This window comes from Seriola lalandi, unplaced genomic scaffold (assembly GCF_002814215.2).
Source record: "Seriola lalandi dorsalis isolate HSWRI2012SDOR001 ecotype SW California unplaced genomic scaffold, Sedor1 jcf7180002054873, whole genome shotgun sequence".
NCBI lineage: Eukaryota > Metazoa > Chordata > Actinopteri > Carangiformes > Carangidae > Seriola > Seriola lalandi.
The window spans coordinates 500,031-527,719 of NW_019525426.1; the positions used below are offsets into that span (position 1 = coordinate 500,031).

A 27,689-nucleotide genomic window follows, 5' to 3' on the forward strand; every position below is an offset into this window, starting at 1 on the left:
TTATTGGTGTAAATAAAACGTGCTATGACCAGACTGTGCCTTTTTTATTTACCAGTTTGTTACTAGGAGATTATCCAGGATGAACTGGGTTGTTTTTTTTTTCCTACCACCCCATTCCATGTTAATAGTCTGAAAAAAAAAAAGGAAAAGTTGATTCATCAAATTTTATTTAAAGGTCCTGAAAACTTGGTGTTAAGTCCTTAATACTTCTCTCTGACATATCGTTTACAAAAGGACAGTGCAAGAAATCCTTTTTTGAGAAGAATGATCAAAACGTTTGATCACCACTGCAGCCTGATTAGACATCAGATCACTGTTTTTAGACTAACTAAAACTACAGCTGACTGACTTCTGAGGTAAGATTTTTTTTTTTTCTTCTTTTTTACAAACCTAGGTAACATTTCTCACAGTCACAGACATAGCAGCAATTCATTGCAAAATGAACTTAATAAATGTATACACACTAAAGTGAATATAAACACAAATAAAATCATGGGCCTGGATTCTAGAAAGCGTTGACAAATACTCAGGTGTCCAGTCTGCGTTTCTTCATGTACTGTCCTTGTCTGTACGGACTGAAGGCTTCGCCTGTAAGATTGAAAAAGTAGAAATAAATGACATGCTACAAAATTCAGCCAACAACTCACGAACAAATGAGCAACTCTGCTCACAAAACTTCACCTGGTCTACCATGATCCTGGTTCTGGTGTTGAGGTATGTACTGAATCCTGTCCTGTCCCCTGCTGTACAACTGGGCCTCGTCTGGAGGTCTTCCTGGGGGTCTTTGGGGGGTCTTACTGCGTGTCTGCATCTGATGATTCCCAGGCGTGCTGGGCTTGAGCCCTTTGGACGACGGCCCACCTATCACATCCAGCTCCTCAATCCCATCTAGAGTGAAATCCCACATCTCAGGATCATCTGCATAGGAAGACGAAGCAGAACTGAGCGAGGCCGGGTGCTGAAAGCTGAAGACAGGCAGGTTTCCTAAACACACCATCTGTACGTTGAGCCGTCTGGTGGTATTTTATAGCACCTGCTAAATACTCATCCCTGCTGCTGGGCGTCCGGCGTCCGTTGCTCACACCTTCATGACCTGGAGAACAAACATCTTCATAGAAAACACCAACATCAGAGAAAATGTGTACTCCCATAAATATTGAGACTCTAAACTAGGGGTCTCAACCTATGGGCCCTGGAACCTAATCTGTGTGTAATTATTTTATTTTCTGGAAAGGCTGCAAAATCAGAGCTTTGATCACTTAATTTCTCTTCTGTACTTTAAATCTCTTTCTTGCATTAAGGACAGCAAAAGACAACTTGTTACTGTACTGCAGCTGTAAACAATTATAATTGTTTTCTATTTGTATTTTGTTTCATTTTTCATTGCATCAATTTTATTCAATGCTAATTTATTTTCTCATCTAATTTATTAATTTTTTATTGTGCTTTTTGTCATTGTAACATGTTGAATTGCCTCAGAGTTTGAAAGATCAGTAAACCAGCCCTCTGATTTACTGTGGGGCACATAATGTCAAAATGAAGTCACTCTGAATTATTTTACCTCCACTGGATCCTTGTCCAATAGCGACCTCTGTGTCCTCAGACTTGGCTTGATCCTGTTTCTGCTGCAGCTTCTTGGCCTCCATCTCTTTCCTGAACTTCTGCTGCAGCTGCTGCTGTCGGAGCTTCCTCAGTTGTTTGGGATCTGTGTGCAGTTCAGACCCGACAATGTCCCCCGAATCCATGGCAGGCCTGAGAAGAGGACAGGGAGAATTGAGATTGAAGGTGATACACAGTTGCAAAACAGATGAGGAAGTGTAAAGTGGCGTGTTCACATGGAGCCGATGTTCTCGCTCTTCCTGTCGGGAGCAGGGCCAGTATCAGGAGTGTGAACTTCTGAAAGGTTCTGGTTCTGGTCGACGACTTTGGGCTCTAGCGGCATCCTGGCAGGACCAGCTGCAGATAAAAGCTTTTCCTCTCGGGCCAGACTGGAGAGCCGGGCTTTCTCCACTAAGGGTTCCCCCTCAGAGCGCTTGGTCTTGGTCGGGTTGAGAGGAGGAGGAGGCTTTGTGGGGAGGAGAAGTGATAAGATTCAGCATCCACAGACTGAAATGAAAATAAGACCATTAAATGCTAAAAGTTTGTATACTGTATCTGACCTGTTTGGGGATCTTGTTTATGGCTAAGAGGTATTCTTTATCCAGGATGCAGTTTCCAAGGGCATTGCCAAAGCATCTCAACAAAACAACACATGTATTTTAGAAAAATTGTTTGTTTTTTTCTTCATATAATAAGATGTATAAAATTCAAATTGCAGTACTTCAGTGCCCTCTTCATGCCATCAGTGACAGCTTCCTTTCTCGCCTTTTCCAGTGCCAGAGCTTTAGACTTCAGTCCCTCACTGACTCCGTAACCTACATCCTCATGAAACGACCCATCCTGGAGGAAAAGTAAGTATTACACACAAATTCATGTGGACAACATGAGCAGCACAGGGTGATGAGGAGTAAGGATGTAGAACATTTCTGGTGACATTTTTTGTTGTGTAATTTTTTGCTGCAATCACAATAAAAAAAAAAAAACGACAATGATCTAACCTTAAGCTGCACTTTGATAAACGCACTGACTCCGACATAAAACTTCCCATTGATGAGGTCTACAAAGTCTGTAAAGCACAAACACAGCTCCTGTTAGTCTGGCTGCATGGCAGCGGTTTGGCGTTAAAACACGATCCTCTAGCGACAAGAAGCTCGATGAGTCATACCGACATTCTGCTGAGAGATGGAGTGAGACCATCCGTTGTAGCCAAACATCTCGTTAGCCAGGCTGATGACACGATGCCCTTCAACATAACACACCTGCTGAAACAAGAGAGACAGTGGTGCTAGCTGAGTTACAGTAAAGTGATCTTATGCAGCTTTTGGTTTTACTCCATATCACAACAAAGTTTTTATTCCCACCTGATTTTGCTTGTGACTTGGATTCATATAAATTCACATCAACCCATCCGTTGTCTAGACACTTTAATTTCTACAGTTGAACTAAAATTTGTAAATTTGCTTCACAGCTTGAGAGAAACACAATCACAGAGACTGGTGGAGAGAAAAACAAAGACTTGCCCTCTGTCCTCCTCCAGCTACTCTGGTACTGATGTACTCTGGTCCCAGCCTCTGACGCAGAGCGTTGTGCACCGCCTGGTACTCCTCAGCTGTGTAGGTACACTGTCATCACAGTGGAATTAGTTAGGAACCAAAAACACAACACACACACACACACACACACACACACACACACACACACACAAAGAAAAAAGAAGGAAAATTCTACATTTAAAACATATTTACATTGCATTTATTATATTTCTGTTTATTTTTTATTACAATCAGCATTGTTTTGTTTTCAAATTCTATAGCACTTTGAGATTTTGTTAGCTGTCATAAATAAGCTTTGAAGCTGCATGAAGCTGGGTGTAGACTATAACATAATGCAAATGGAAGATTTTTCAGTCATTCTGATTAACTCCCAACCCAACCTGCCTCACTGCCTTCTCCTTTCACAAGATGAAGGTTTCAGAGTCCATTTTCATTCATGCACCTGTTATAAAAGGTTTGAACTTTATATAAAAAATTTTTTTTTACTTTTTATTCCAAGACATTGATTCTTTAATTCTCTGTCTCAGTTCACTTATTGTCACATGTTTGGATTGGGCGGCAGAAGCTTAGACTGAGGCCAGAAAGACACACACTCTCTCTCTCTCTCTCTCACACTTTCTCTCACTCACTCACACACACACACACACACACACACACGCACACTCTCTTTAATACAGGTAGGACATGAACACATGGTGAGACAAGAGCAGCTGTGCTTTACCTTTCTAATTAATTTGCTCTGCACACCTGAGTCTAATTTGAATTAATTAGTCTGTGACAGGAGTTTTAAATGAACCTTTGAAGAAGTCAGCAGGACGACGTTTCCCTGCACACCTATAATGCACACCTATAATCCACTTACCTGTCCGAAGAACCTAGACGCATCGGTGCTCCTTTCCTCGGCGTTGCTGGACATGGTTGCAGAGCTCTGCTGTGGTCTCTGAAACAGACAGACAATAGGAACAGTTAATGTACTGTATGTTAACTATCAGCTGCTCTAACCCACATAAATGCACTTTAATCAGTCATGATTGTGACCTTTTTATTGAAAGCTAAGATGAAGTGAAGCTAACTGTACAGTCTGTATCGGCAGGTCACGTTAATACTGGCTCCATTTAGCTCGTTATTGCCACATTAGCCATGACTCGGTGCCGCTGTAAATTAGCTCATGTGTATTAATACAAACTCACCGGTTAAAAATCCCTCAGAAGTAAATTGTGTGTTGAATCAAACAACCACAACAGCGAAACATTTGCGACATTTCAGCTAAACGATCATCTGAACTTCCCGCTCGGACTACCGGAGGAGGAGTTTATGTTGCCTTCACGGCCCGTGGGAAAATAAACACGTAGACGTAACTATGGTTCTGTGTTCGTTGGCATAGGGCATTTCATCTGTAGCCAATACAATTTAGCGAATTAGCGAAGACTATGGTTGTATGATTTTAAGACATGGAACCGACTTTGAGAATCGTTATATTATGAATCAGTCAGTCGGACTCAGTTTTGTTGATACGATTTTTGTCCCTTTACCTCCACGAGATCAAATACAATGCCACGCCACAGATTTTGCTGTTACCATAGAAACGTTACTCTGTTACTGGTCTGAGGCCAGTCCAGGTCAGAGTAGCAAATATGTTCAGAATGTATTCCTATTTTATTTTTGGTTGATTGATTAATCTTATCATATTAGCTAATCATTTTCAATCAACTTAAATTGGAGTTTAAAAGAATGGAATAAAATACATACACAATACGTGCATTTTCCCCTCTACAAACAGCTTTACAGAGGGTTGCAATGAAGGTTATTTTAGTTCTAGCTAAAAAAATTATTTATGGATTATAAAAAGAAGAAGGCCATATTTTCCTCCTCCACTCTTACTTGCTTGAGAGTGGCTGTAAATATTAAAGACACTGTCTCCTGTTAATTTAGTTGTTATTGCTATTTTGGAGAATAGACGTAGAAAGTAAATGTTCATTCAATTTGTCTATTCTTAATCTTGATATTTGACTTCCATTGTAGACCTCCATTTTCACTCTGAATATGCAATTAATTATCTGAACATAAAAAATGACCACAGACAAATCCGGAGTGAAGTTAGTTAATGTTAATGATCCAATAGGCGCGTTTTACTGCATGAGAGGATTAATTGTCACAACATGCATAGTAGTCTGATGATTTGTTTCTTGTCATTGAGTCCTATTTGCATAACAGTAAAGCAATAACAAGAAAATCGCGTTCTTATTCTTTAAGCATGCAACTGAAATTACCAGCTTGCTTGAGTTGTTTTTAAATAATGGCTTTAATTTTGTTGCTCACGAGACTCACTTAATTACATCACGACCCGTGGAAATAGAGGATTATCTGCAAAATACCAGCGCCTGCACTGACAGATGGCGAAACACCCAGCGTGTTAAACTGCATAGATTGGGGTCAGTGCTGGATACTATGCACTTACTGCCTCCTATTCCGATTATACTGTTCAAAGCAACATGGCACGTGCAGGTCTCAGTACCAGTGTCTATGCAGCTGCGTGTACTGCTATGCTATGGTGCAAATACAGTAGGCCTAGCCTATAGCTCTTGCTTTGTTTGTTTTGGAAGATGTTGGTGTTTTGGGGGCTAAGAGCCTGTGTAGTAGGCCTATATGCCTCTATGTCCACGTCTCCTACACGAATCTGCGTTTAAATTCTTGAGGAATAAAGTGAAAATTGTTCACAGCTCGTCAAATCCATGCTTTTATGTTTTTTCTTGAACCCCAGTGATTCCCCTGTTTTGCATACTGCTAGAACCACAATGCGCGTCCACGTTGCTGCTCGTGGCCGCGTCCGTGAGTCCAGGTTCGCTTTGCATCTCGTCAAAACAAAGCGGGGGCGAGCCAGAGAGAGAGAGAGAGAGAGAGAGAGCGAGCGAGCGGCGTTGCATGCTTCATGAATGAGTCCCCCTCCACCGCGCCGCAGGTCGGACCCTTCATCCGCCTGCACCCTGATGCCCGTGTGGGTGCGCAGACTGGCGGGGAGCAGTCCAGCTGATGAGCCTGGACAGTAAATACTTCCCATCGGTACTACATGACCGTTTCATCCCACCAGGAACAACACGACAGGATAAGCAACGGTGAGTGCAGGCTACAGTGGGCGGGCAGAGGCGCATGACATACGGCAACTTTGTAGCCATTATGATACAGTTTTTATCCAAAGGTTGACTTAATGATGCATCTGCGCCAGTCTGTGTGTGTTCAGAAGACATCCACGCTGTTTACATTGACACTTTGCCTCATCCTCTCGTCCACACAAGTAAAAAAAAAAAAAAAAATAGAAAAACCTCCACGTACGCACGACTGGCTGTACATTCCTCCCTGTGCGATAAACGTGGACTGTTGATTGCGTGTCTAGCCGATTGATTGGCTATCTAATGTCGAATAAACATGTTGGGGTATATCAGTGGGCCAGGAAAGCAATAGAGACTAATAGAAATCAAAAGTGGCACCAATATGACTGTAGTCGCCCCTAAAAGACAAGGAGGAGGGGTGAACAAAAGCAGAAATGCCCAGACTGGCGTGGCATGGCATGTCGGGTATACAGTGTGTAACCTGTCTGTTTGTCCCTGACTGAGATGTTACTCCCATGAAAACTGCAGATCAGTCCATCAGAAAACACACGAATCACCTATTTATCACTTGCATGCAGAGTGTCAGATAAGGAGGCTTGTGTTGTGCCTTTGTCTGGAGAGTGACAGCCCAGACTGTTGTTCTCCCCTCTGACCAGGGGATGGTGCTTCACTATGTACAGAGTGTTTCTGTGGGGAGACACCCAAATAGACTATAATACTGTAATGTCATACTCCAAGAGAGAGGACTGTGGCTACGTGGCTTTTACAGGAATAATCCACACACTCATACTGTACATGCACACACATGCATTTCCCTTTTTTTTTCTCTGATATAATTGTGTGATTGTGTTAAAGTTGCAGAGTAGGTTTAGCTCTGATTGCAAAACACTCATCCATAGTGTTGAAATAACAGTCACTGACAGAATAAGGAAACAGAAGGCAGCCTTCTGCTTACACACTATAACTCTTTTGAGGAGATCACAAATGTGTGGTTTGGTTTTCTCCTGTGGCCCTTCGATGGTAAGTTTTACTTTTAAATATTATGTGTGTCTGTTTTTGTGCATTAATATTTCTTATCTCAGTCATTGTCTCAAAGTAAAGGGTAGCGGAAGGATCATGACTGTGTCAGGGCCTCAGACATTTTTCTCTGATGCCTCACACGCCCATGAAAAATGTGATCTCTCCTGTAGGCTCTGTTTGCCTTTGTTTACATTTCTACTGTTATGCAAACCTTAATATCAATTTCTCCACCATTTCCCCCTCATATGTTCAGATGCTTGATGGACTCAGGCGGAGGCATGCCTCCCGGCCCTCCCCCCGTCCCCTGTCCCTCAACTTTAGCACCTTCTCTGCCCCTCCCCCGAGCCCGGACATGGACAGCAGCAGTGAGCATCCAATCAGGAGGTAAGGCTCAGTTCCTGGGATTAACATTTCTCAACATACAGCATCCTGGAGGATGCATGAACTATTCATTAGCATTCATAAAAATCCCACCATCTCTCGTCCCAGAAGATTTCATTAACCGTCAGAGCTTTACCTGCAACACATGTTGACCTGATGATAATGATCTCCTGGGGGGATGTTTGATTGACTCATTTCCTTATGTGTGTACATCTCATCGATCTGTACACTTGCTTTCCATGTTTTTTGAGCTTGTGTGATCGTGGGTGTGTTTGTGTGTGTGTGTGTGTGTGTGGGGGGGGGGGGGGGGGGGGGGGGGGACCACCAGTCCCTCCTGAAAATACAGTACAGAAGTGGCCTAGGTCATTTAGAAACAGTATGTTTTTTACAGTTTGTCTACCAGAGCACTTACAAGTTTAGTTTTACACTCAAAAACACACTTTGTGAATAGTTTGGGAAATTGCCAAGAATTAGATGAGAAGATTGATACCGCTCTCATGTGTGTATGCTAATAGGAAGCTAGAGCCAGCAGTTGATTAGCTTAGCTTAGAATAAAGAGTGGAAAAAGGAAGAAACCGCTAACCTGCCTCTGTCCAAAGGTAACAAAAACTGTCAACCAGCACCTCTAAAGCTCATTAATTAACTCATTTGTTTAGTTCATACAAAAGCCGAAGTAAAAAACACCCTGTTGTGGTTTTATGGGAGTAATGTGCCAGACTGTTTTGGTTTTTGTATGGATTAAACAAACAAGGTAAAAGAAGTTAATTAATCAATTTTAGAGATGTCGTTAGGTGGATTTTGTCAACTGTGGACAGAGACAGGCTAGTTGTTTCCCTCTGTTTCCAGTCTTCATGCTAAGGTAAGCTAAGCTAAATAGCTGCTGGCTCTAGCTTCATATTAACTGTACGTGTATGTGAGTGGTATCAATCAGTAAGAAAGAGAATAAGAATGAGTGAACAAGACGTCCAGAAATGTTACTTTCGATTGCTGCCTCAACAACTTGTTAAACAAGTTTGACTATTTCATTCAGTGTCAACATCATAGTTTTCATGAGAAGTTGTTTCAGGGGACATAAAAGAGGAGAGGCTTGACATTAATGGGTCCTCATAATCAGCGTTAAAAATCCAGTATCAGTCGGGCTCTAGTTTCATGTATTACACAATTTTTTACTATTCTCATCCTGCTCCAGCTGTGTTGAACATGGGAGAGCAGGAAGACCTTCTCTACTGTCCTGTATTGTGTCACTGCTTCCTATCCCTGTTTTTGTTGTTGTTAATAAGCCGGACCACTTCCTCCTCCACCTCCCCTCTGTACAGTGACAAAGTCCCGACTGCTTCGGTCTGCTTACCCTGCAGTTCCTCTGGCATCTGTGCTCTGCATAAATATTTGTTTGCATCAATGGCTGTATTGTACTGACAGAGAGGCAGAGAGGGAGGAAGAGTATGCCCCCATCGGTGCATGTGCTATTGTTTTCTTCTCTTCTGAGAGGGGCAGTGCGGTGACACTGTGGCCCACCTCTCGGCTTGGCTCCACCCATCCTGCTCTTAACGTGCTACCCCTCTCTCACTATGCATCATCCTGTCCTACTTCTCTCCTCCTCTGTCGCCAGCCGCTCTTTGTATTGTCATTGTGCTTTTTCCCTCTGTATACTCTGTCTCTCTTTCAGACTCACGCTGCTTATGTTCTCCTCTCCCCTCCAGCCATCTCCTCGTGTTTCCTCTCTGTATTTGTGTGTCAGCCTGCCCTTCTTTCACTCCTGTCCAGCACTGAGTGCATATTCTTATTTCTCGCCACTTCCTTTCTATCTCCCTCATGAGGACTCTGCACCGGCTGAAGTTGATGAGCTCCCCCAGCCTCAGCGAGCTGGGGAAGAGTGAGAAAAGTTCACCAGAGGACAGAGGGGAGAAGCAGAAGAGGGCGGGAGCCAACGCCACCTGGAACAGGTACACCAAATAAGGTGCAAAAAATGTAGTGTTTAAATGCGTCTGGGACAGAAATGTAGATCGGTTTTATGTGTGTGTCTTATGTTGCAGCATCCACAACGCTGTCATAGCAGTCTTCCAGAAGAAAGGTTTGGCAGATAATGAACTCTACGTCCTCAATGAAGGTGTCCGGTGAGTTTGGTCACACGCAAACACAGTACTGAGAAAAACGTACCTTTATTTGAGACTGTTGATGTAATTTTGTGCTATAATCAGTATAATTAGTCTACTGTCTGTCCTGTGTATGCTGACTGAATGTGTTCTTGTGAATGAGGTTGTTGTGTGTGTATGTACAGTATGTGGGCCTGGGGAGTCATGTGGTCATGCCAGATATCTCATTATCTTACCAAACCAGATCCGTCTCTCCTCTCACATCAACCTCCATTATAGCTCAGTAAACACATCTCCATGTACAGAAAAGCCACAAGGAGGTTTACACACTTTTGTTTAACGACACAGGAAACTCTGGATTATAATGCAGGAAAACAGGGTGTTTAGTAGATTGGTTTCCGTCATTCGTTCTGTGTACTTGAGTAATAAACTGCAGGTTATAAACACATACATACACATTTACTAACTGACAATGATTGAACACTCTCCAATATACTGTATATTTCTGTTCATTTTGAATTCTGAAGTGAAGCAAATGTCAAATATTTGTTTTCTCAGACATCTGTTGAAGACTGAGCTGGGGTCCTTCTTCACAGAATACCTTCAGGTAACACATCTTTGATATTAAATGAAATTGGATCTTTATTGGCAGCAGAAAACATTATTCAGACAAACGAAATATTCGTTCTAGAGAACATGGGGAACACATTAAGTTTTCAGATGTTCATAATTATTGTCTTCTTTTCACAGAACCAGTTGCTGACAAAAGGCATGGTCATCCTCCGAGACAAAATAAGGTTCTACGAAGGTACGACTGCTCTGATACATAGTCTGGAAATATATCGTAGTGCAAGTGAATTGAGCTTTAATCGGCTGTCTTTTTGGTTTGTTCCTGTCTGATCGATGCAGGTCAGAAGTTACTCGACTCTCTGGCAGAGACGTGGGACTTCTTCTTCTGTGATGTCCTCTCCATGCTGCAGGCCATCTTTCATCCTGTTCAGGTACACAACCTTCATAAGAGTCTGCTTATTTTTGTGTTTGCTGCACAAAGGATGAATTTCAAATAGTTCTGCTGTTTTCTATGTCCTTCCTGTGTGCAGGGTAAGGAGCCCTCTGTCCGACAGCTGGCTCTGCTTCACTTCAGGAACACCATAGTCTTGAGTGTAAAGTTAGAGGATGCCCTTTCTCGACCTCGGGCTCGTGTGCCCCCCTCTGTTACACAGATGCTGCTTATTCTACAGGTAGGTCTGCAGGCACCAAGCCAAACGTTACTGCTTGTTTCCTTACTTACTTTGTGGTTATTTCTGATCTTAATGAGGCAAATTAGCACTAAATTACATTTTTGAGCTTTGCACATGTTAATTTGTGACTACTTCTAAGCACAGAAGGGTAAGACACCATCACAGATAATAAACACCTGCTGTTTTTCATCTTCTGTCCAGCTCAAATGTACTATTTTGTATCCAGACATGAGTATACACACATTAGCCTGAATGGCATAAAAATACCCCCCAAAAAAGCTGATTCATAGCCCAGAGTAACATTTTATAATTGTTTATTCCCATTCATTTTACCATTTAATTGTTTTTATTGATGCTTGGTGTCCAATCTACAGTCATAAAAACAAAAGTTATTCACTTCACACTTATTCCAGATAAAGAAATGCACCACATTTGAGAAGCTGCATCCATAAAATGCTTGGCAATTTTTTACAAATAATTTACTCTAAATATTAAAATCACCATTAATCAATTTTGGACTCATGCACTATGGAACAGCTTAAGTTCACACTCAGATGCGTGTCTGTGTTTGTTTATAGGGGGTCCATGAGCCACGTGGTGTGAATGAGGACTACCTGAGGCTGGAATCTCTGGTTCAAAAGGTGGTCTCACCGTACCTGGGCACCCACGGGCTTTACTCTGGAGACAGTGCTGACGCCAATTGCTGTGTTCTGGGTGAGACAGTGGTTACAAAAACCCATAAAAGGGGAAATGTAATGTAGCAATGGTGTTTGTGTCTGACGAGAAACATTTCTTAACCAGCACCCTCCCTTCTTTTCCTCATGTCTTTCAGAGAAGCGTTTACCGTGGGGCTGGTCCAAGTCTGCAGATCAACCGTCTAAAAACCCCGTGGTACGATCAAAGAGCTACAACATCCCTCTGCTGCTGACCCCGGTGGCTGAGTATGACCCAGATGCCAGCTCTGTTGGCAGTGGAGGAATTCGACGCCACTCCGCCTGTGAGATTATATCATGCTTGGAGGAACAGGGACTGGCCTTCGCTGACCTGGCCCCAGGACCTGAACTGTCTGGCTCCTCCTCCAACAGGCTGTGTGTGGGTTCTCAGTTCAATGGTATGACAAAAAATTAAGATGTCTTTATCCATCATTATCTTGATTATTATGAAAAAACAAAAGTCATAAAGTAATAATCCATAATAATCCAGCACTTTGTCAATCGCAGGTATTGTACAAGCAGGAGCCAGTGCCATGGACTTGCCTCTTACGTCTGCATCCATCCATCCCCTTCATTCCTCAGGAGCTCTGCACGGCACTGAGGCCACAACAACAATGACTGATCTCAGTAAGGGTGCATCCTCCACGCCGCCCAGTGAATCATCCAGCCCTGAAACCATAATTGGACAAGTGCTAGAGTCTGCAGACTCAGACTCAGATGGGATATTTATTGATTTCCCTTCTCACTCGTCAGAGGCTATGGGGTACAGCCGCGAAAGCAGGCAGAGCACTGTGTAGCTGTGGTTGCCTTTAGGAACACACACCACCAAGCGTGTACGTCAGTGATCTTGGACAAAGATTAAAGAAATCGTAAAACTACATTTCATTAAATGGGTACCATCTTCCTCTCTTACTGTAGTACGATTAGTTTCCATGACGACTCCATTCCAAGTGCTTTCACTGGTGAGTGAAAACCTTGTAACTGTAAAATGTCAACGTTCTAAAACGTACGAAAAACACACTCGTCCTACAAACACAGAAAATGATTTAAAAAGACATTAATGAGCAATACCATTACACTGGCTCACATTTTCTTTCCAAACCACGAACATGGGTACTGTACTTTACTTTGAGTCAATACAACATATACCCTCCTGCTGCTGTGTATTAATCCGTATCTGAAAATAGTTACTAACGAATGCATTATTTACTCTTGTTTGAGCTATGTTTGGTAAAAACTGTGGTGTCCAGTGCTTTTAGTAACTTAGCCTTTAAAAAAAACTGATCTATATATTGGTGATCTGTTCTTAAAGATTTAATGGGCTTGAGGTTGAGAGCCAAAGATAGACTGGGTAAGTAACGAGAGACTAATCCATTGTTGGTTTTGGTCTTTTCATGGGATTTGGTGACAATGGCAAAAATATAGCATGTCATTAGCCTTATCCTGTTACCTATAGAAGGGCACACAATCCTTTAACTGAAGTTAAAATCACAAAAAACACCAAAATTGGAGTTACAAGGTTTTCACACAACAGATGGCTGTTACAGCTGCCATTTAAATGGAAAAATGTCTGAAACTTAACGTAATTATCATCGGTTTGTTTTATATATATGAGCATTTTTAACTTCACAAAAGTTTTACATTTTCTGTTTATGCTCTGTTGTTTGCTGGTTGGCAGTAACACAGTAATGAGGTCTTCTGCTCACACTTTTGTACGTCATCTTATGAAAATGTGGACTGTTGAATTGTTTTTAATGACAGTGGAGATCATAGGGGTCTAATGCAAATTTCTCTTCTTAGAGCAAACATCAGTGTGACAGCATTTGCTTTTCTGTATTCGCTTTGTACAGCAGGAGGTTGAGAAATACGCCGATGTTTATTGTTTACATTTGACAAAGACATGAATATTTTGACTGAATGTTGTCTCACACACTGTATTTTGCACCACCACTACCTTGTAAATAAAAGTGAATTGTTGGTTTTTAGGACAGCTAGTTAGTGTCAAGTGAGCTTTTAACTTGAAATGAATTGAGATTTTAATAAGGGCTTTTTAACTGAATCTTTTTATGATGTTTTACCTCAAGCGTTTTGTACTTTACTTTTTTTGACAATCTATGACGTCTACGGAGTTGTACTTTGTATTAATTTGTATTAATTTGTTATACTAGCCCAGTAAAAATAAATAAATTTGAGAAATCTTTAAAAATGTGGGTTATCTCCTTCTACTGTAAATTATTGGTTTGTTTGATATAAAATATTTGCCCTGATTTATATTGAGTCCTCAAAAATGGGTGTGTACATCCCACCCCACACAATTTCGACCATACACCATGAAGACTATTAAATATTTAATATTTAAATGTTAAATTATTAATATTAAAATAAACATCATGCGTAAGCTTTTCATTCAGAAACGAAAACTCTCATACTATAGACATTTTAGATTTTCTACCAGAACTTTCAGCCGCATCTTGGAGTTGTTCAGTTGTCATGGGGAAAAAAATCAAATAAGTGATCCTCGAGGTCTCAAACCGAAAACAGTGTCCTCAATAGCAGCTACAGTCCTGCAGTTATCAAAATAAAAGACGTCAAGTGAGAAAATCCTGCTTTTGTTTTGAAATGTACCGGGCTCATTGCGGTCATCTATCAAAATAAAATACGACTGTCGATCAAAGACATGCTTTTGTTTTGAAAATCCCTACCGGAATCATTGCTGTTACTGCAGCTAAAGCTGTGAGCTAAAGCTAACAAAACTGTACTCCTCGCCGTGAAAACTAAACTATTTGTTTTAATGTGTCGACATTGGTGTTGTTGGTGAAGAGTTTGTCTTTCAAACTTCTGTTTTAAGAAAACAGGTTGACTCTCCTGGGGAACGTGGTAAGGCATCTTTCAACAATGTTTTCATTTGGGTTTCATAAGTTAGCTGCAGCTTGCTAACAGACAGTAGCTTCAGGTCTGCACTAATTCATCGACGCTAGTTATGAAAAGCATAAACACTGGTGGTGGGAGTCTTGATGTCTGATCAGAGTTGATTCTTATTTTCTGCCATGTGTGCATTAATGGCATCACATCCATCAGAGAATAATGAGTTATTTTTTGGTGTTTCAGATCACTCTGTGTGTGTGTGTGTGTGTGAGTGAGTCAGTGAGTGAGTGAGTGAGTGAGTGTGAGTGTGTGTGTGTGTGTGTGTGTCACCTTCGCTGTGGTCCTCAGTCCTCTCCTCAGTCTCTCTGGGTGTGGATGATACTGGCTCTGTGCCAGTCCTCTGTAGATGAAGATGTCCCTGGCCCAGCGAGTGCTCCTTTCCTGGATCTTTGCCCTAATCTTCCTCATCATGCTGGTCCTCAAATTGGACTCCAAGATCCACTGGAATTGGTTCCTCATCTTCCTCCCTGTCTGGACCTTTGACACCATCCTAATCCTCATGCTGATAGTGAAGATGGCAGGGCGCTGCAAGCCAGACTTTGACCCCAGGGATGGCGAGCAGAGCCTAAAGAGGAGGCTGTGGTATCTGACAGCCCTGCTGCTGAAGCTGGCCTTCTGTCTGACACTGTGCTCCCGCCTGGAGAGGTTCACCAACATGTGGGTCAGCGTGGTGTGTGTCCCTCTGTGGGTGCTGCTGGGTGGGGCGCTGGTGGAGCTGGGACACAGTGTTTTCCACTACAGGAGGGACTGAACCGGAAAGGGACAAATCAGGACAAAAACTTTTTATACTGAAGCATCTCTAGCTATGAATTCACCGATCTGATCCACTGGATTGGTATCAGAAATGACACTGACCTTATTAAGCAGACTGTGTATCAGCCATACATGACTGATCCACATTAAACACTGTTTCTTTGTCGATGTCATTATGAAATTCACCTTTTCTGCTATAAGCTTCATAAGGTTGCCAACAAAGCAGGCCCCAGTGAGTTCTACACAGTGTAGGAAACAGGTTTTAAATATGAGAAATGAGCAGTACATTGTTTTGGCATTCACATTATTGCCTTCTGGCTTGATTTTGGGTAACAGTAGAAAAAGAAATGATGACCAGTTTTACGCTTCATTAAATGTTGGTTTACATTTCACCTCTTCACTTCTATGGAGAGAGCACACACACACTGTGTGTACAATGTGGTGTCTGTGTGACACTGACACTAGCAGTGTATTTACAGTATGAGATCTGCACTAGCATGCACACCATATACCTGTTTGTGGAATCACTGTTGCACAGTATATCACTATTTGAGCATTTCTGTAATGCAGTAAGCAATCTCACTTCTATATTTCTACTCAGTACCCATCCCAGGATGTCCCTCTGTTGACACAATTTGAATGTGAATTCAGAACTTTCTTTAACTGAATATGATTAAAAATGTCCTTTGCAATGTGCAAAGACAAATTTACATGTTTAAAAAAAAAAAAAAAAAAAAAGTTACATCCCTGTGAATGAAAACTATATACATAATTATCCTGAATGAAAAGTCCATGCTGTTCCCTAAATCAACAGGGTTTATCCTCTGAACTGTGGCAATTTTAGGACATCAGACTCACCTTGTTAAGCACAGCTCAACACTGTCAGATTCAACTCATCATTGTAAACTGTGCTTTGTCATGCCTCAACATCTGTTAAGCTTGAGCTGCACTTCATTCTTTGGTATTAATTTGGCAGACACTTTTTTTCCAATGACTTACAATAAGTGCAACCTATTTTCACTGTACTGTTTAGCTGTGGTTGGCCTGTTATTAGTAAAACCTGTGCTTTACCTCTACGACAAGTCAAAATAATCTGATGTGAAAGGCACATTCCAACATGACATGCTACCATGGCCATTTTAACTTGCTTGCAGTCAGCAAGTGAACAGTGATATTTAGCACATTAGTAATCTATATTAGCATCAGATATCTGGGAACATCTACAGATATCTTGTCTTGGACTGAAGTGATGGAGTGGTAATCAAAGACAAGGCAATCAATCCTTCAGTGATGGACCAACATTGTCATCTCTAAACCCAAGCTGCTGAAGTAGCTGAAAAGACAACTATTGAAAGCTTGATTGTATGAAATGCAGGAGAGACATTAACATCGACTAAGTCAATATTTTGAACCATTTATTGAGAGGTTCTGATCAGAGTATAAATCACACTACCAAGTCTTATCTTAGGAAATAAAATGTATTTACAACAAAATTTTCACATACATTGGTTTCAAATAAAAACAGACAGTAAATGATATAAATAAGTTCTATGGAAAATAAAACTTGTCTTACAAAAAATATATGCAATTTCTGTATACATTTTCTCACATTGGTGCTAATAACATCTATACTGTACAGTTTTGGTACATACAGTATCATTTACAGCCCTGTGTGAGTCAAACAAAGTCCAGTCTGAAAACAACTACTTGCTCCGAATTTGGAGTGTTATAATCAACAAACCCCATCGACTAAAGCAACATGGCAATGAGAGGATTTCAGCAGGAGCTCTGTGACTTGCTGACATGTTCCAAACAGTGAATGTTGGTCATTCCTACAGCAGGGAGTAAGGATGGTTGTTTTCAGATTGGCTAGTCCAGTACCTAAAATAGGTGCTTTAAGAGCGAAGCTAAGTAGTGCACAGGCACTGACACACGGGTCACATAACATTTTGTATAGAGCCTACATACAATCGCTAACAAACGTGAAGTGAGCTACTTAGCTTACATTCTTAGGCACTGTTAAAATACTTGGAGAGTGCATCCTCGTTTCATTATTTCACTCGAGTAATGCGGCTGTGTCTGCAAAGGAATGGAATGCACCCGCTCATCTATTACAAATTAGAAAGAACAGTTCGTGTCTGAAGGAAGGATGCATTTTCAAATATTTCAACAAAGCCTTGGCGTAAGTTGTACAGTAAAAAAAGAAGACTAGACATCAAGACATTCATAGTAAGAAGTCCTTCTGTGTTTGGGGTGTGTGTGTTTTCAGGGGCTGTTTTAACGAGTGCTGCTGGGGCCGAGTGTCCTGTAGGGGTGTGGCAGGTTTTCCCTGCACTGAGTCCCTTACTTTTGGTCCTTTAGAGGGCACAACTGTCCGACTGTCAGATCCAGGCTTAGAGGAAGAACCTCGAGAGTCACTGTGTTGGTGGGTCTTAGTTCTACTGTCTGTGAAGGAAAGGGCGAGAGTTTGGTGAGCCTCCATCGGCTTAAAGAGGTCAAAGGTGATGAGTGTCCGTGGTGGCTTGTGTTCTGGTGGTGTAGGACCAGAAGAAGACTTCTTCCTTTCGTCCTTACTGCTGACGTCCTTATCCTTCTTCCCGTCTTTCTTAACCTGAATGTTCGAAGGTTTGGGGGTGCCCGTCTTCCCGTCCTCTCTCCCTGACTTTGCCTGCACTCCCTGCGTACTTGACGTGTTGCTCTCTTTCCCCTCCCTGTTGCCGCTCTTCTCCTTCTTCCCATGTGAAGACTTGTGTTTATGCGAGCAGGCATCTCGAGCCTCCTCTTTGTCTGGCCGCAAGTGAGATGCTGCCTGTGTGCCTCCCCTGTCTTTATCATGCTCCCTCTCTCTCTTGACATGGGGTTGTGTCTTTGAGTCCCACTCCTTGGCCCACTTCTCATCTCTCTGAGCAGGCAGGGAAGTTTGAGAGGCTGTACTGCCCTCTCTTGTCCGCTCCTCGTCCTCTTTTTTCCTTATCTGTGGCAAAGGCTGCGTTGATGTACTACCCTCTCTTCCTCCCTCGCCCTTAACTTTCTCCTGCTCTCTCATCCTGTCCTTCTCTCTGTCCTTTTCTTTCCCCCTTTCCTTTTTATCCCTCTCCTTCTCTTTACTCCTATCCTTGTCCTTCTTGTCCTTAGGCCTTTCTCTTTCATCTTTTTCTCTTTTTCCTTTGTCCTTATCCTTTTTGATTGGTGGTGGGTTATAAGTGGTTGTTATACTATCTTTAGTTTTCTCTTTTAGACCTTGACCTGGCAGAGTCATCTTTTGCTGCCTCTCTTCCTCCACATCATTCTCCTTCCTAATGTGCTGTAGTGTCTTAAAGGATGCACTATCCACTTCACCCTCCTCATGGCCCTTCTGCAGTGTCTGGTATGTGTCTGCACCTCTATCTCCCGCTCCCTTACCTTCCTCTTTCTCATCTTCCTCGGCTTTGGGTTCCATTAGTGTATGGGTGAGTAGACCTTCGTCTCTCTCCTTCTTGACAAAAGGTACAGAATGTGCTGTTGACAACTCCTTCATGTCGACTCTGTTCTCTTGCGCTTCCTCCTTGAAGATCTGTGTCGGAGTTTGTGAGAGCGGCCCCTCCCCTCCCTCATTGTCCTCTTCCTCCAGCTTCGTCACTGTATGTACAGCAGGGTGACACTCCTTCCTTTGTACCTCCTCGTCTTCCTCCTCCTCTTTGACATGAAGTGTGACTTCTGTATGTGTACACTTCTCTCCCTTCACGTCTTCCTCCTCCTCCTCCTCCTCTTCCTTCTCTTCATGTTGGTGATACTGTTTGAGCCGGATGTGCCAAGCCAGACTGCAGACAGCAGACACAGTCTTGAACTGGTGGACAACTCCTCTGGGGATGAAGTAGATGTCATCGTGGTAGAGCTGGATACGGGCGTATCGGATCCCCTCCCTCCGTAGCTGGTTCAGCTTGGCATCATCGATCCACTGTACACACTGTGGGGGCAGTGACAGGAAAACATGAGATTCAGTAATTCCACAATCAAATGAGCAAATGTGGAAATATTTTAATTATTGCATGGTAAAAGAAAAGAACAACTAATGTACTTCACGGCCTAACAGTATTATACTGGAGAATTCCTCTCCTCCAAACAGATTACCCAGAGAATATAGTATGTGGCATGTCAGAGAAAAGCTCTGGCTTTTCTTTTGCATTTAAAGCTGCATTACTTGTTTTTTTGGCCACTGTGGGACTATGCAACAAGCTATAAACACAACACTGACACATTAAATATGACAAACGTTAGTATAAAGTCGACTTTACAGATGCAGCCAACATGGAGCAACATTTGTAGTATTTCTGCTGACATGGCGACTGTAAGGCCAATATTTCGCTCCTGTCAGGGATATCTCTCTTTTTAGCTGCTAATTGCTGCACTATGATCACAACCTAACTTTGGGTTTATCTGCGCTTTTTAACTTAAAAACAGCTGCTTGCTGCTGGGAACCAGGCTGATGAGAATAGTGCGCGTACACCAAAACAATGGGCTGAAAGACATTAACAGTCCGCAGAGCTAAGGGAACAGCAACTGGGTGATAATTCTGAAAATTGCAGCTTTAAAGAGTGTTTCACAAGCAGGTATCAAGTTGTGTTTGCCGTGTACTGCTGCAGATTAATTAATCTGACCCACCTGAGACAGCGGGGGTTCATGGAGGTCCAGCTGTAGTCTCATGACCACATCTGGGAAATCTCCGGCGTGGAAACACACAACATCTTTGGTGATCCGGGCAGGAGCGTCACTGCTGTAATGGCATAAACAAAATCCTGTTTCATTGGTCTGAGTTAAAATCTGAACACAACAAACAACCAGCAACACAAACTGTGTTTCTCCGACATTTGTTTTTATTGCTTTGTTATTGCTTTACCAGTGTGTTCTGGGTAACACAGAAGTCAGGTTATATTTTATGCAAAAGTGTGTGAGTGAGTGAAAAAGACCCCACTGTGTACTCACTCTTCTCCACAGCGTACAGCCTTCAGCACCCCTACAGCAGCAGTAGTCTGTCTCTCGAACCCCTGACCAATATGATCAGCATGGGCTCTTGTCCGGTCCTCAAACAGCATCTCCCGGGGCTCACTGGCTCTGGGTAGATACTGCAGGTTCTTTATCTCATTGGTGGACCTAAAATATATTTATTTACAACAGTCAGTAAAGTTCAAGGCATGATAAAGTACATGTACATAGCATGTGCAGGTAAGAGATAAAATGTTTACTAAAGATGTGGTTTTGCTATGTCAGCTCTACTTGAAACTAATTGAAGAAGCTGGTGAGACGAGAACACCTGTGCACTGGTACACATTTACAGACTAAATATCTACACACACACCTTTTCCTTTTGAAGGGTGACTTTGGCATGTCCGCCAAAGGGATCATCTGTTCTCCAGGTCTGACCCACATGATGGGGCCGTCGTCACTCTCAGTGGGGCTCTGCAGCCGCAGACTGGAAAACGTTCCCCAGGGAAGAGTCCGCTGCAAAAACACAGGGTGTGAAACTTCAAGTTACATAATGACTCACAGCAATACACAGGGAAAAGTAAGGCAGATGTTCACACATCCTCCGGCTGTAGGGGTGAGTACTTACACAAACATGATAAAAAACACTAACCTCCAGGAAAGGAGATTCCTGTAACATGCTGATGAACTCTGGGAAATAGTCTCCAACCTCTTCATCTACAGCCCCGACCAGACTGACCTGCCGCATGGCCCCGGCACGGTATGTTCCCTGGGAATATGTCCGCTTCACCTGCAGCAGGGGACCGCAGAGGAAACAGATTAGACTCATCCAACAGGTATCAATAAAAATAACTATAATAAATCTACAACAAAAACAGCATGTAGTCTACTGCCACTCAAAACTCTTACATAACACATAACATTAGTGTGCACCATCCTTAAATAAAGCACTCATTAAGAGTACCATCAGCATTAACAGAGCCTTAAATACTAAGATTTAGGTCGTAAGTAGAGTACTAGTCATCATGGGAGGCAAATCTCAACACAGCAGTGAACAACACCAGCTACCGTCACTCTGAGGAATGAAAGACTGTCTTGCAGAGAAATTAGTGAAAAACCAACTGAAATTTTCAGTTACTGTGGATTATACTATCAAATCTAGAAAACAATCGTCAAGGGTTCAGCTGAGTGAACGTGTCCACTTCAACATTGTGAAGGGGATTCTCTAGGGACCTCTATGATCATTTTGAACATTTAGTTAACTATGCCAAGAGGGTTACATTTTCACCCCTCTGTTTGTTGGTTTGTTTGTTTATCAGCAGGACTAGACAAGAAGTGCTGCACTGATTTGCACCAAACTTGGAGGATGGATGGGACAAGGGCCAGAGAAGAACCCGTTAAATTTAGGTGCCAATCTGGTCAAATAGGCTGATCCAGGAATTTGTTTTAAACACTTTCCTTACTTTCCTCACACTCCGGAAATAATATACAGATCTAACATATTTATGGCGTTGACATCTATGAGTTTGTACAATGTGGTATAGATCCAGATAATAATCCGATCTGGTGGCCTTGGCGGACGTATGCACATTATGTGTTGTATTGTAATAATGTAATGTACTGTACTGAAGATGTACCTTTATTGTGTTTAAGTGAAGGCAATGACATGAGCTTGTGTCCACCACTTGTACCTCTAATTACGTGGTATTAAGATATAACTCATAAGAATAAATTGGAATTTAAAAAAAAAAATTGATTAAGTAGTAAAAAAACATGACATAAATACAATATTAATAAACACTCAATGATCACATCGTTAGGTACATCTCTACAATCTAATGCAACACAATACAACAGCCCTGCTATAACATCTACCCTTACAAAGCTTATAATGTTCTGTTTTTGGTCAGAAATGTGTTAATTTAGTTTTATTGTATACTGTATATGTGCAATATACATATTAAAAACAGAAAGCTGAGGTCATCTTACAAGACTTTCATCATATTGACTTTAATCTGTTTCCTTCTTGACGGAGGTTTTACCTTCCTTGAGGTGGCACTGAAAGAAATATGAGTTCCTTTTCTTCATAATTTACGGGCTTTTAAAACAAAATGTAATTTGGTTCATAAGTTGCATGTGACATGGTGTCCACCGATCTCTGGCTTTTTCTTCTTCTTGAGGCCTTTTCTAGATTAGTGATGACGACAACAGTGGCACTGACTGTGTACTTGTATGCATTTTTTGTTCTCATCACTCCTGCCAAGGAGGTTATGATTTTCACCTGTGTCTGTTTGTTTGTCGGCAGGATTACGTTAAAAGTACTGAAACCAATTTACACCAAACTTGGCGGGGGGATGGGGAATGGACCACGGAAGAACCCATTACATTCTCTTGCCAGTCCAATTTCTAAGGATTGTTTGGCCTTGGCGGAGGTATGCACTCTACTGAGTGCCATCCTAGTTTATTGCTGTAGTTTTCTGTATTTGATATTATTCAATAAGCCAAATTGCTAACATTACAACTTTACTCTACTGTGTATACATACACAGCAAAATAGTGACATGTCTTACATGTAGAATGACAGGAGGTACAATTGACGATGCCACCCATGAATGGAAGTGCACGGTACGAGCTAAGTTATAATTTTCAAACCATGACCAAAAACAAACTGTACCAAATGGTGCATCCATGTTACAGTATTACTATGTTACTACAAACAAAACTGTACAGGCAATTCGGTGTTACTATGTAACAAAAGTTATGAATTACCAGCAAAACGGTTCAGAGTATGAATACGAAAAACTGTATGATCTGTATTAAGAGCTGCATCACACTGCAAGTAGGAGATGTGATAACGACAGTGGGAACAAGAGTTTGTGTTTGTCTTTTGACACCAGATACCGACTCAGTTGATATTGCCCTGTAAGTGTTTACTTGACTACCGCCAAGGTGTTAACTGTGAAAAAAGGCAGTTGTTCATAATAATGTCTGAAGAGCCTTACTGAGGCAGAGTAATTTCCAAACAACTTCTTTCAAGACTCCCAAGTCTAAATGTCACCCTAGGTCAAATAATCCAAAGAAGCCTACAAGAAAGGTCTTTTAACAGATGAAGAAAAGTTTGCACTTTGAAACCAATTCATATTTCATCCACTCTGGAATGGGTGACGTTCAAAGGACTGACTAGACACCTCTTCATTGTACTCTCTGCAGACCTCCAGCCCACTGAATGCCTTTGACGTTTGAACATTTGACAAACAGTGAAAACATTTGCCCTGGATACCCACCATCTATACATGTTGTTGCTGTCAGGTCAAGTGTATTTGACTCTATTTATCATACAAAAACTTTGATAAAAATTGTTTAAAAAGAAAAAAAGCTAAATCAAAACATGCTGCTGCATCACAAGACACTGTCTGAGAAGCTCTAAAATGGTGATTCTCAAAGTGAGAACTGAAGACCCCCGGGGTCTGGGACACACATCCCGGAGGAACAAAACACTGAGATAAAACTATGCTGTGTTATTAAAAAGCGCATATTTCAGTCTACTGAACCAAGCTGGGCAATAAAATACATGTAATAATGTAGCTATTACTCCCACGTGTAAGCTTAGTGCCGGTAGAAACTCTGTGATTCTGACACATCATGTCAGTGTAACAGCGAACGCAGTCATGATTCTATCACTCACTTAACTCGAGGAGCACTCGCCACTGTGGCTTCATAATTTCAAATTGAACATAATTAGATTTTTAGTAAATGTTAACATCCTTATTTTAAATTTGAAAAATATAATTTAACAAACAGCTGTCTCAGGTGAATTAGACTTCTTATTCATGTCGAGCAAGGTGCAGCAACTGTAAGGATGCAGCCGTTTATGGCAGTTATAAATAGATGCTCAGTAATTATTGATAAATAATTTAAAAAGCAAGGTCCTGGTACTTCTACAGATATTTGTGCCCCATTATGAGAGTTGATGTTAATATATTTCTAACACATGCACAGGTGGGAAACACTAACTGTGAATGTAAAACTGGAGGTTTCTGTTGAAACTAAACTATTTCATGAAAGGTTATTTCTACAAACAATCGAAGATAAATGCTTTATAAAAACATTATTTATCTCAGACTGAGCAGTCTTCACTTGTATTCATAATATAATTTTATGATCTGTAAATGGCAAAATCCTTTTTATATCTTGTCAAATTAGAAAATAAAAGAGGGTCAAATACATTTTCTTATCTATTCAGTATGAAAGGAAAGTAATAAAAAAGAAAAACAAATCAGAAACTATAACAAAAAAAATTCAGAAAAAAATCAAGTGAAAGCAACTGTCTGTGAACGCAGACCCAGTCGCTGTCACTTCTACAAAGCATACAATAACATTTTTGAACTCATATATAATTAAACTTTCTACAGGACAACCTTCAGAGGCTGACATGAAAGCACAACTCCAACTGAAAGTGTCATAGTCACTATCAAGCCACTCGAGCTTTTCTAGAAACCAATCATACGTGACAACAGATGACGTGACACACACCATTAGGGCTTACAGCGCCACAAGAGAACCTGGATGCTGAAACACTTTGAACATAGGAGTAAAGACGGTCCATTGCAGCGTGAACAGGTCTATCCATAAACAGTCTGGATAAAGACTGATGTACAGATAACCTTAAAACTTTAAGACACTGTTGATGTGCTGTTTCAGCTTGTGACAGTTGAATCTGTGCTGCTCACACCTCCTGACAACAAACTGAAACTACACAAATACAAAGTGGATAGTTCAGCACGCTCTGGCACACAGAGCCTTCATACAATACAAAACATTAATCTCACCTGAGAGTGGAAGTTGACCATGGTTGTGGTCTCTATGTCCTTCTTCCCAAGCACCTCCATCTTCACTGGTGCGTTGGGGAACTTGTAGGAGAAGTAGTCCAGGAAGTCTGGGAGGTAGGACGCTGCTCCATGGATGATACCCATCACAAAACAGGCAGCCTGGGCCTCGTCCTCACTGAATGAGAGGGTCACAAACTCCTGGGCGAAGCGCTGTATCTCAGCCGGAGACAGAGAGGAGAGCTGCTCACTGTAGGCGTGCACCACAGACGCTCCTCCGTTGGCCTGCTGCTCGATGTGGATCAGATGACCAAACTCTAGACCGGGCAAGCCTGGCGCTGGAGTGCAGTGGAGCAGGGAGTTGTAGCCCAGCCTGTCCCTGACCATGGAGGAGATAGAGGTGGAGGTAGCAGCAGTGACAGGAGGATCCTGATGGTGTTGTTGTGGAGCAGTGGTGGTGTGGAGTAGACCGCTGCCATCGATGCTGTTGTTCCCATTAATTCGACTGAGGAATTCAGGCAGACCCAGAGACACTCCTGAACACACCGTCTGGCATGAGCGATGATACATTTTGGGTGGGCTGTACCTCTCCTTCACCCGCTCCCCATCTTTGTGCTTCTTTTTCTTCTTCTTCTTGAGTTTCTTCAGCAGGAGGTCTTCCTCTGAACCAGCTTTGGGTTTCTCCTTAGGCTCTGTGAGAGAGGATAAGAATTTTTTTTTTACAGATCAGGTATTATGTTGTGCATCATTGAAGACCTATAATTTGTAGCTGACATGGAGATTTCAAATAACAATTTAATATAGTTGGGGTTACACCTGAACTTCAACTTTGTGTAAAATTAAGGGCATTTGGCTATGTTTTAATGTACCTGTAAATTAATGCGTGTTTAATATTTCTACTTTGCACAAACTTTAAATTCTCTCTCTAAAAAACGAAATCACATTTCCCTCACACATTCTGACATACTGTTTAATATTAGGTATTTAATCAAACTGGATGCATCTACTATGATTTGACTTGTTTTCTACTAATACAAGAGCAAAGTTGGATCTCTAAGTCACACCTCTAAAACTGTATGTGGGTAAAACATTTTAAAGAAGCTAATGTGATTCAAAGTTAAACCCCGAATAATGAAAAATCACTTTTCACCCCAGCTGATCAATGTTACGTCTGATTCCTACCTTTCTGTGAAGAAATCACTTCTCCGTTTTCTCTTGCAATGTCATGTACAGGTGGCAATTTATGATTCTTCCACTCTTTATTCTTCTTCTTCTCTCTGTCTTTCTCCTTCACACGATGATCTGAGAGTAGAGGAGAAAAAAAAGAGACAGGGTAAAGTGAAATGCTGTTATATTCAAGTCCAGAGACATTACTGATGAACAAACATTTCCACGTGTATAAATCCCCATCTGGGCCTAATAAATACTGGGGCCTGCGGTAGAGCAAATTATGTAATAATTCAATAAATCATTTTATTACAGTATAAGGAGTAGTAGGCTTTTTAATGAGATGGTAACCTGGTTGAACACAGTCATGGGGTGAGCGGGCTGGCTGTGCTGTCCTACCTTTCTGTAGCATTTTCACGTCGCCGTTCTCGGTCTTTGTATGGCAGCTAGCTGGGCTCACTCTCTCCACACCCGCGGCGGAGCTCCGCTGCGCTTCACCGCCTTTCTCCTTCTCCTTGTGCCGTTTCTCTTTCGCCTTCTTCACTTTGAGAGGCGATGCGAGGAAGTTGCTGATTTTGAAGATTTTCCGAGCGGGAGTCGCTGGCCCCGCGGCGGCGGCGGAGTGGCTCGCCTTGGCCGGGCCGAAACTCCATTTCGCTGGGCTCCCACAACTCTGCTTCCCGTTGTGTTTTTCCCCTGCGCACACCTCTCCGTTCAGTTTCCTGTGCTTCAGGCCCTTCTCCTCCACCCGGACCTTCTTGGGGGGCGGTGGGTAAATGTCGCTGGAAGACTGCGGTCGGCTCTCCGGCGGCCGCTTGGCTATCAGGGGTTTGGGGGAATTTGTTTTGCTGTTTGCTGCGAAATGCATGGAGTCCACGGACTCGGCCATCTTGGAAGTTTCTATTTTTTACGGTCGGACGTAAGTGGTGCGTGAGAGCCAGGCCGGGGGCGGGGCTTGGCGAACTGCGTCAGACGCATGGAGGACGGAGAGCGACGGACAGGGGTGTTATTTACAGCCTGCAGGACGAAGAGCTGTACTGTATTATACCTGTGCAGACACTACCTGCAACATTTCCGTGAATATAAGAGAGGTGGCCTGCTACTCGCAGAGGAGGCATTTATGGTCTCCGTTTCTTTGTGAGTTTGGCTTTGCTGGACAGTTTCAGTTCTCAAACGTGACGGAAAATGGTGGAAATGTTACTTTAATCGCTTGATTATTTTGACCAAACAATGTAATCACAGACGTCGAGTTATTAATATTAGTCCTCTAGTCGAGTCGAGAAAGCTAAGTCCAGTAGCGAAATGAATTGTTCCGATTGTGATAATGATATAATGGCTGCAATGTTACA

At 42.1% G+C, this 27,689-nt stretch overlaps 4 protein-coding genes across 7 annotated transcripts; 2 read left to right on the forward strand and 2 right to left on the reverse strand.

Moving 5' to 3' along the window:
• Positions 1–150: 150 nt before the first annotated feature.
• On the reverse strand, positions 151–4,825 carry rad52 (RAD52 homolog, DNA repair protein). 3 transcript variants are annotated; one of them, XM_023428299.2, is made up of 12 exons: positions 4,343–4,825; positions 4,015–4,092; positions 3,120–3,221; positions 2,765–2,858; positions 2,598–2,665; positions 2,321–2,439; positions 2,160–2,235; positions 1,836–2,065; positions 1,562–1,752; positions 1,034–1,093; positions 682–918; positions 151–588 (listed from the first exon to the last, which is right to left on the reverse strand). In XM_023428299.2, the coding sequence occupies exons 2-12, from the start codon at positions 4,066–4,068 to the stop codon at positions 527–529; spliced, it is 1,293 nt and encodes a 430-aa protein (XP_023284067.1). In that variant the 5' UTR covers positions 4,069–4,092; positions 4,343–4,825; the 3' UTR covers positions 151–526. The 3 variants fall into 3 exon arrangements, with proteins under 3 accessions (XP_023284067.1, XP_023284066.1, XP_023284068.1); XM_023428298.2 differs by having other exon boundaries at positions 1,034–1,108; XM_023428300.2 differs by lacking the exon at positions 1,034–1,093 and having other exon boundaries at positions 4,343–4,820.
• Positions 4,826–6,272: 1,447 nt separating this feature from the next.
• Positions 6,273–13,913, forward strand: prr5a (proline rich 5a (renal)). 2 transcript variants are annotated; one of them, XM_087179845.1, is made up of 11 exons: positions 6,273–6,444; positions 7,533–7,663; positions 9,478–9,603; positions 9,694–9,774; positions 10,312–10,360; positions 10,504–10,561; positions 10,663–10,754; positions 10,854–10,994; positions 11,573–11,708; positions 11,827–12,105; positions 12,215–13,913. In XM_087179845.1, exons 1-11 carry the CDS (start codon positions 6,358–6,360, stop codon positions 12,502–12,504), a joined length of 1,470 nt encoding a protein of 489 aa, XP_087035971.1. In that variant the 5' UTR covers positions 6,273–6,357; the 3' UTR covers positions 12,505–13,913. The 2 variants fall into 2 exon arrangements, with proteins under 2 accessions (XP_087035971.1, XP_087035970.1); XM_087179844.1 differs by lacking the exon at positions 6,273–6,444 and adding an exon at positions 7,175–7,279.
• Positions 13,914–14,400: 487 nt separating this feature from the next.
• tmem60 (transmembrane protein 60) lies at positions 14,401–15,777 on the forward strand. Its single transcript, XM_023428307.2, has 2 exons — positions 14,401–14,584; positions 14,816–15,777. The coding sequence occupies exon 2, from the start codon at positions 14,979–14,981 to the stop codon at positions 15,381–15,383; it is 405 nt and encodes a 134-aa protein (XP_023284075.1). The 5' UTR covers positions 14,401–14,584; positions 14,816–14,978; the 3' UTR covers positions 15,384–15,777.
• Positions 15,778–16,787: 1,010 nt separating this feature from the next.
• Positions 16,788–27,358, reverse strand: LOC111671248 (lysine-specific demethylase RSBN1L-like). The gene is made up of 8 exons (XM_023428326.2): positions 26,740–27,358; positions 26,356–26,475; positions 25,177–25,865; positions 21,000–21,137; positions 20,721–20,863; positions 20,348–20,515; positions 20,027–20,138; positions 16,788–19,331 (listed from the first exon to the last, which is right to left on the reverse strand). The coding sequence occupies exons 1-8, from the start codon at positions 27,227–27,229 to the stop codon at positions 17,610–17,612; spliced, it is 3,582 nt and encodes a 1,193-aa protein (XP_023284094.2). The 5' UTR covers positions 27,230–27,358; the 3' UTR covers positions 16,788–17,609.
• Positions 27,359–27,689: the final 331 nt, after the last annotated feature.

What these genes read in the sequence shown, in the direction of transcription:
- rad52 (XM_023428298.2), bottom strand. Translation starts at nt 4,068, where the DNA reads ATGTCCAGCAACGCCGAGGAAAGGAGCACCGATGCGTCTAGGTTCTTC. An exon ending in TAGCTGGAGGAGGACAGAGG is followed by an intron (nt 2,859 to 3,119) that starts GCAAGTCTTTGT and finishes TTGTTTCAGCAG; the next exon opens with GTGTGTTATGTTGAAGGGCA. An exon ending in CCAGGATCATGGTAGACCAG is followed by an intron (nt 589 to 681) that starts GTGAAGTTTTGT and finishes TCAATCTTACAG; the next exon opens with GCGAAGCCTTCAGTCCGTAC.
- prr5a (XM_087179845.1), top strand. Translation starts at nt 6,358, where the DNA reads ATGATGCATCTGCGCCAGTCTGTGTGTGTTCAGAAGACATCCACGCTG. An exon ending in GCCAACGCCACCTGGAACAG is followed by an intron (nt 9,604 to 9,693) that starts GTACACCAAATA and finishes CTTATGTTGCAG; the next exon opens with CATCCACAACGCTGTCATAG. An exon ending in TGTGGGTTCTCAGTTCAATG is followed by an intron (nt 12,106 to 12,214) that starts GTATGACAAAAA and finishes TGTCAATCGCAG; the next exon opens with GTATTGTACAAGCAGGAGCC.
- tmem60 (XM_023428307.2), top strand. Translation starts at nt 14,979, where the DNA reads ATGAAGATGTCCCTGGCCCAGCGAGTGCTCCTTTCCTGGATCTTTGCC.
- LOC111671248 (XM_023428326.2), bottom strand. Translation starts at nt 27,229, where the DNA reads ATGGCCGAGTCCGTGGACTCCATGCATTTCGCAGCAAACAGCAAAACA. An exon ending in TGGTCAACTTCCACTCTCAG is followed by an intron (nt 21,138 to 25,176) that starts GTGAGATTAATG and finishes CCCCTGCTGCAG; the next exon opens with GTGAAGCGGACATATTCCCA. An exon ending in ATGAACCCCCGCTGTCTCAG is followed by an intron (nt 19,332 to 20,026) that starts GTGGGTCAGATT and finishes CTGCCCCCACAG; the next exon opens with TGTGTACAGTGGATCGATGA.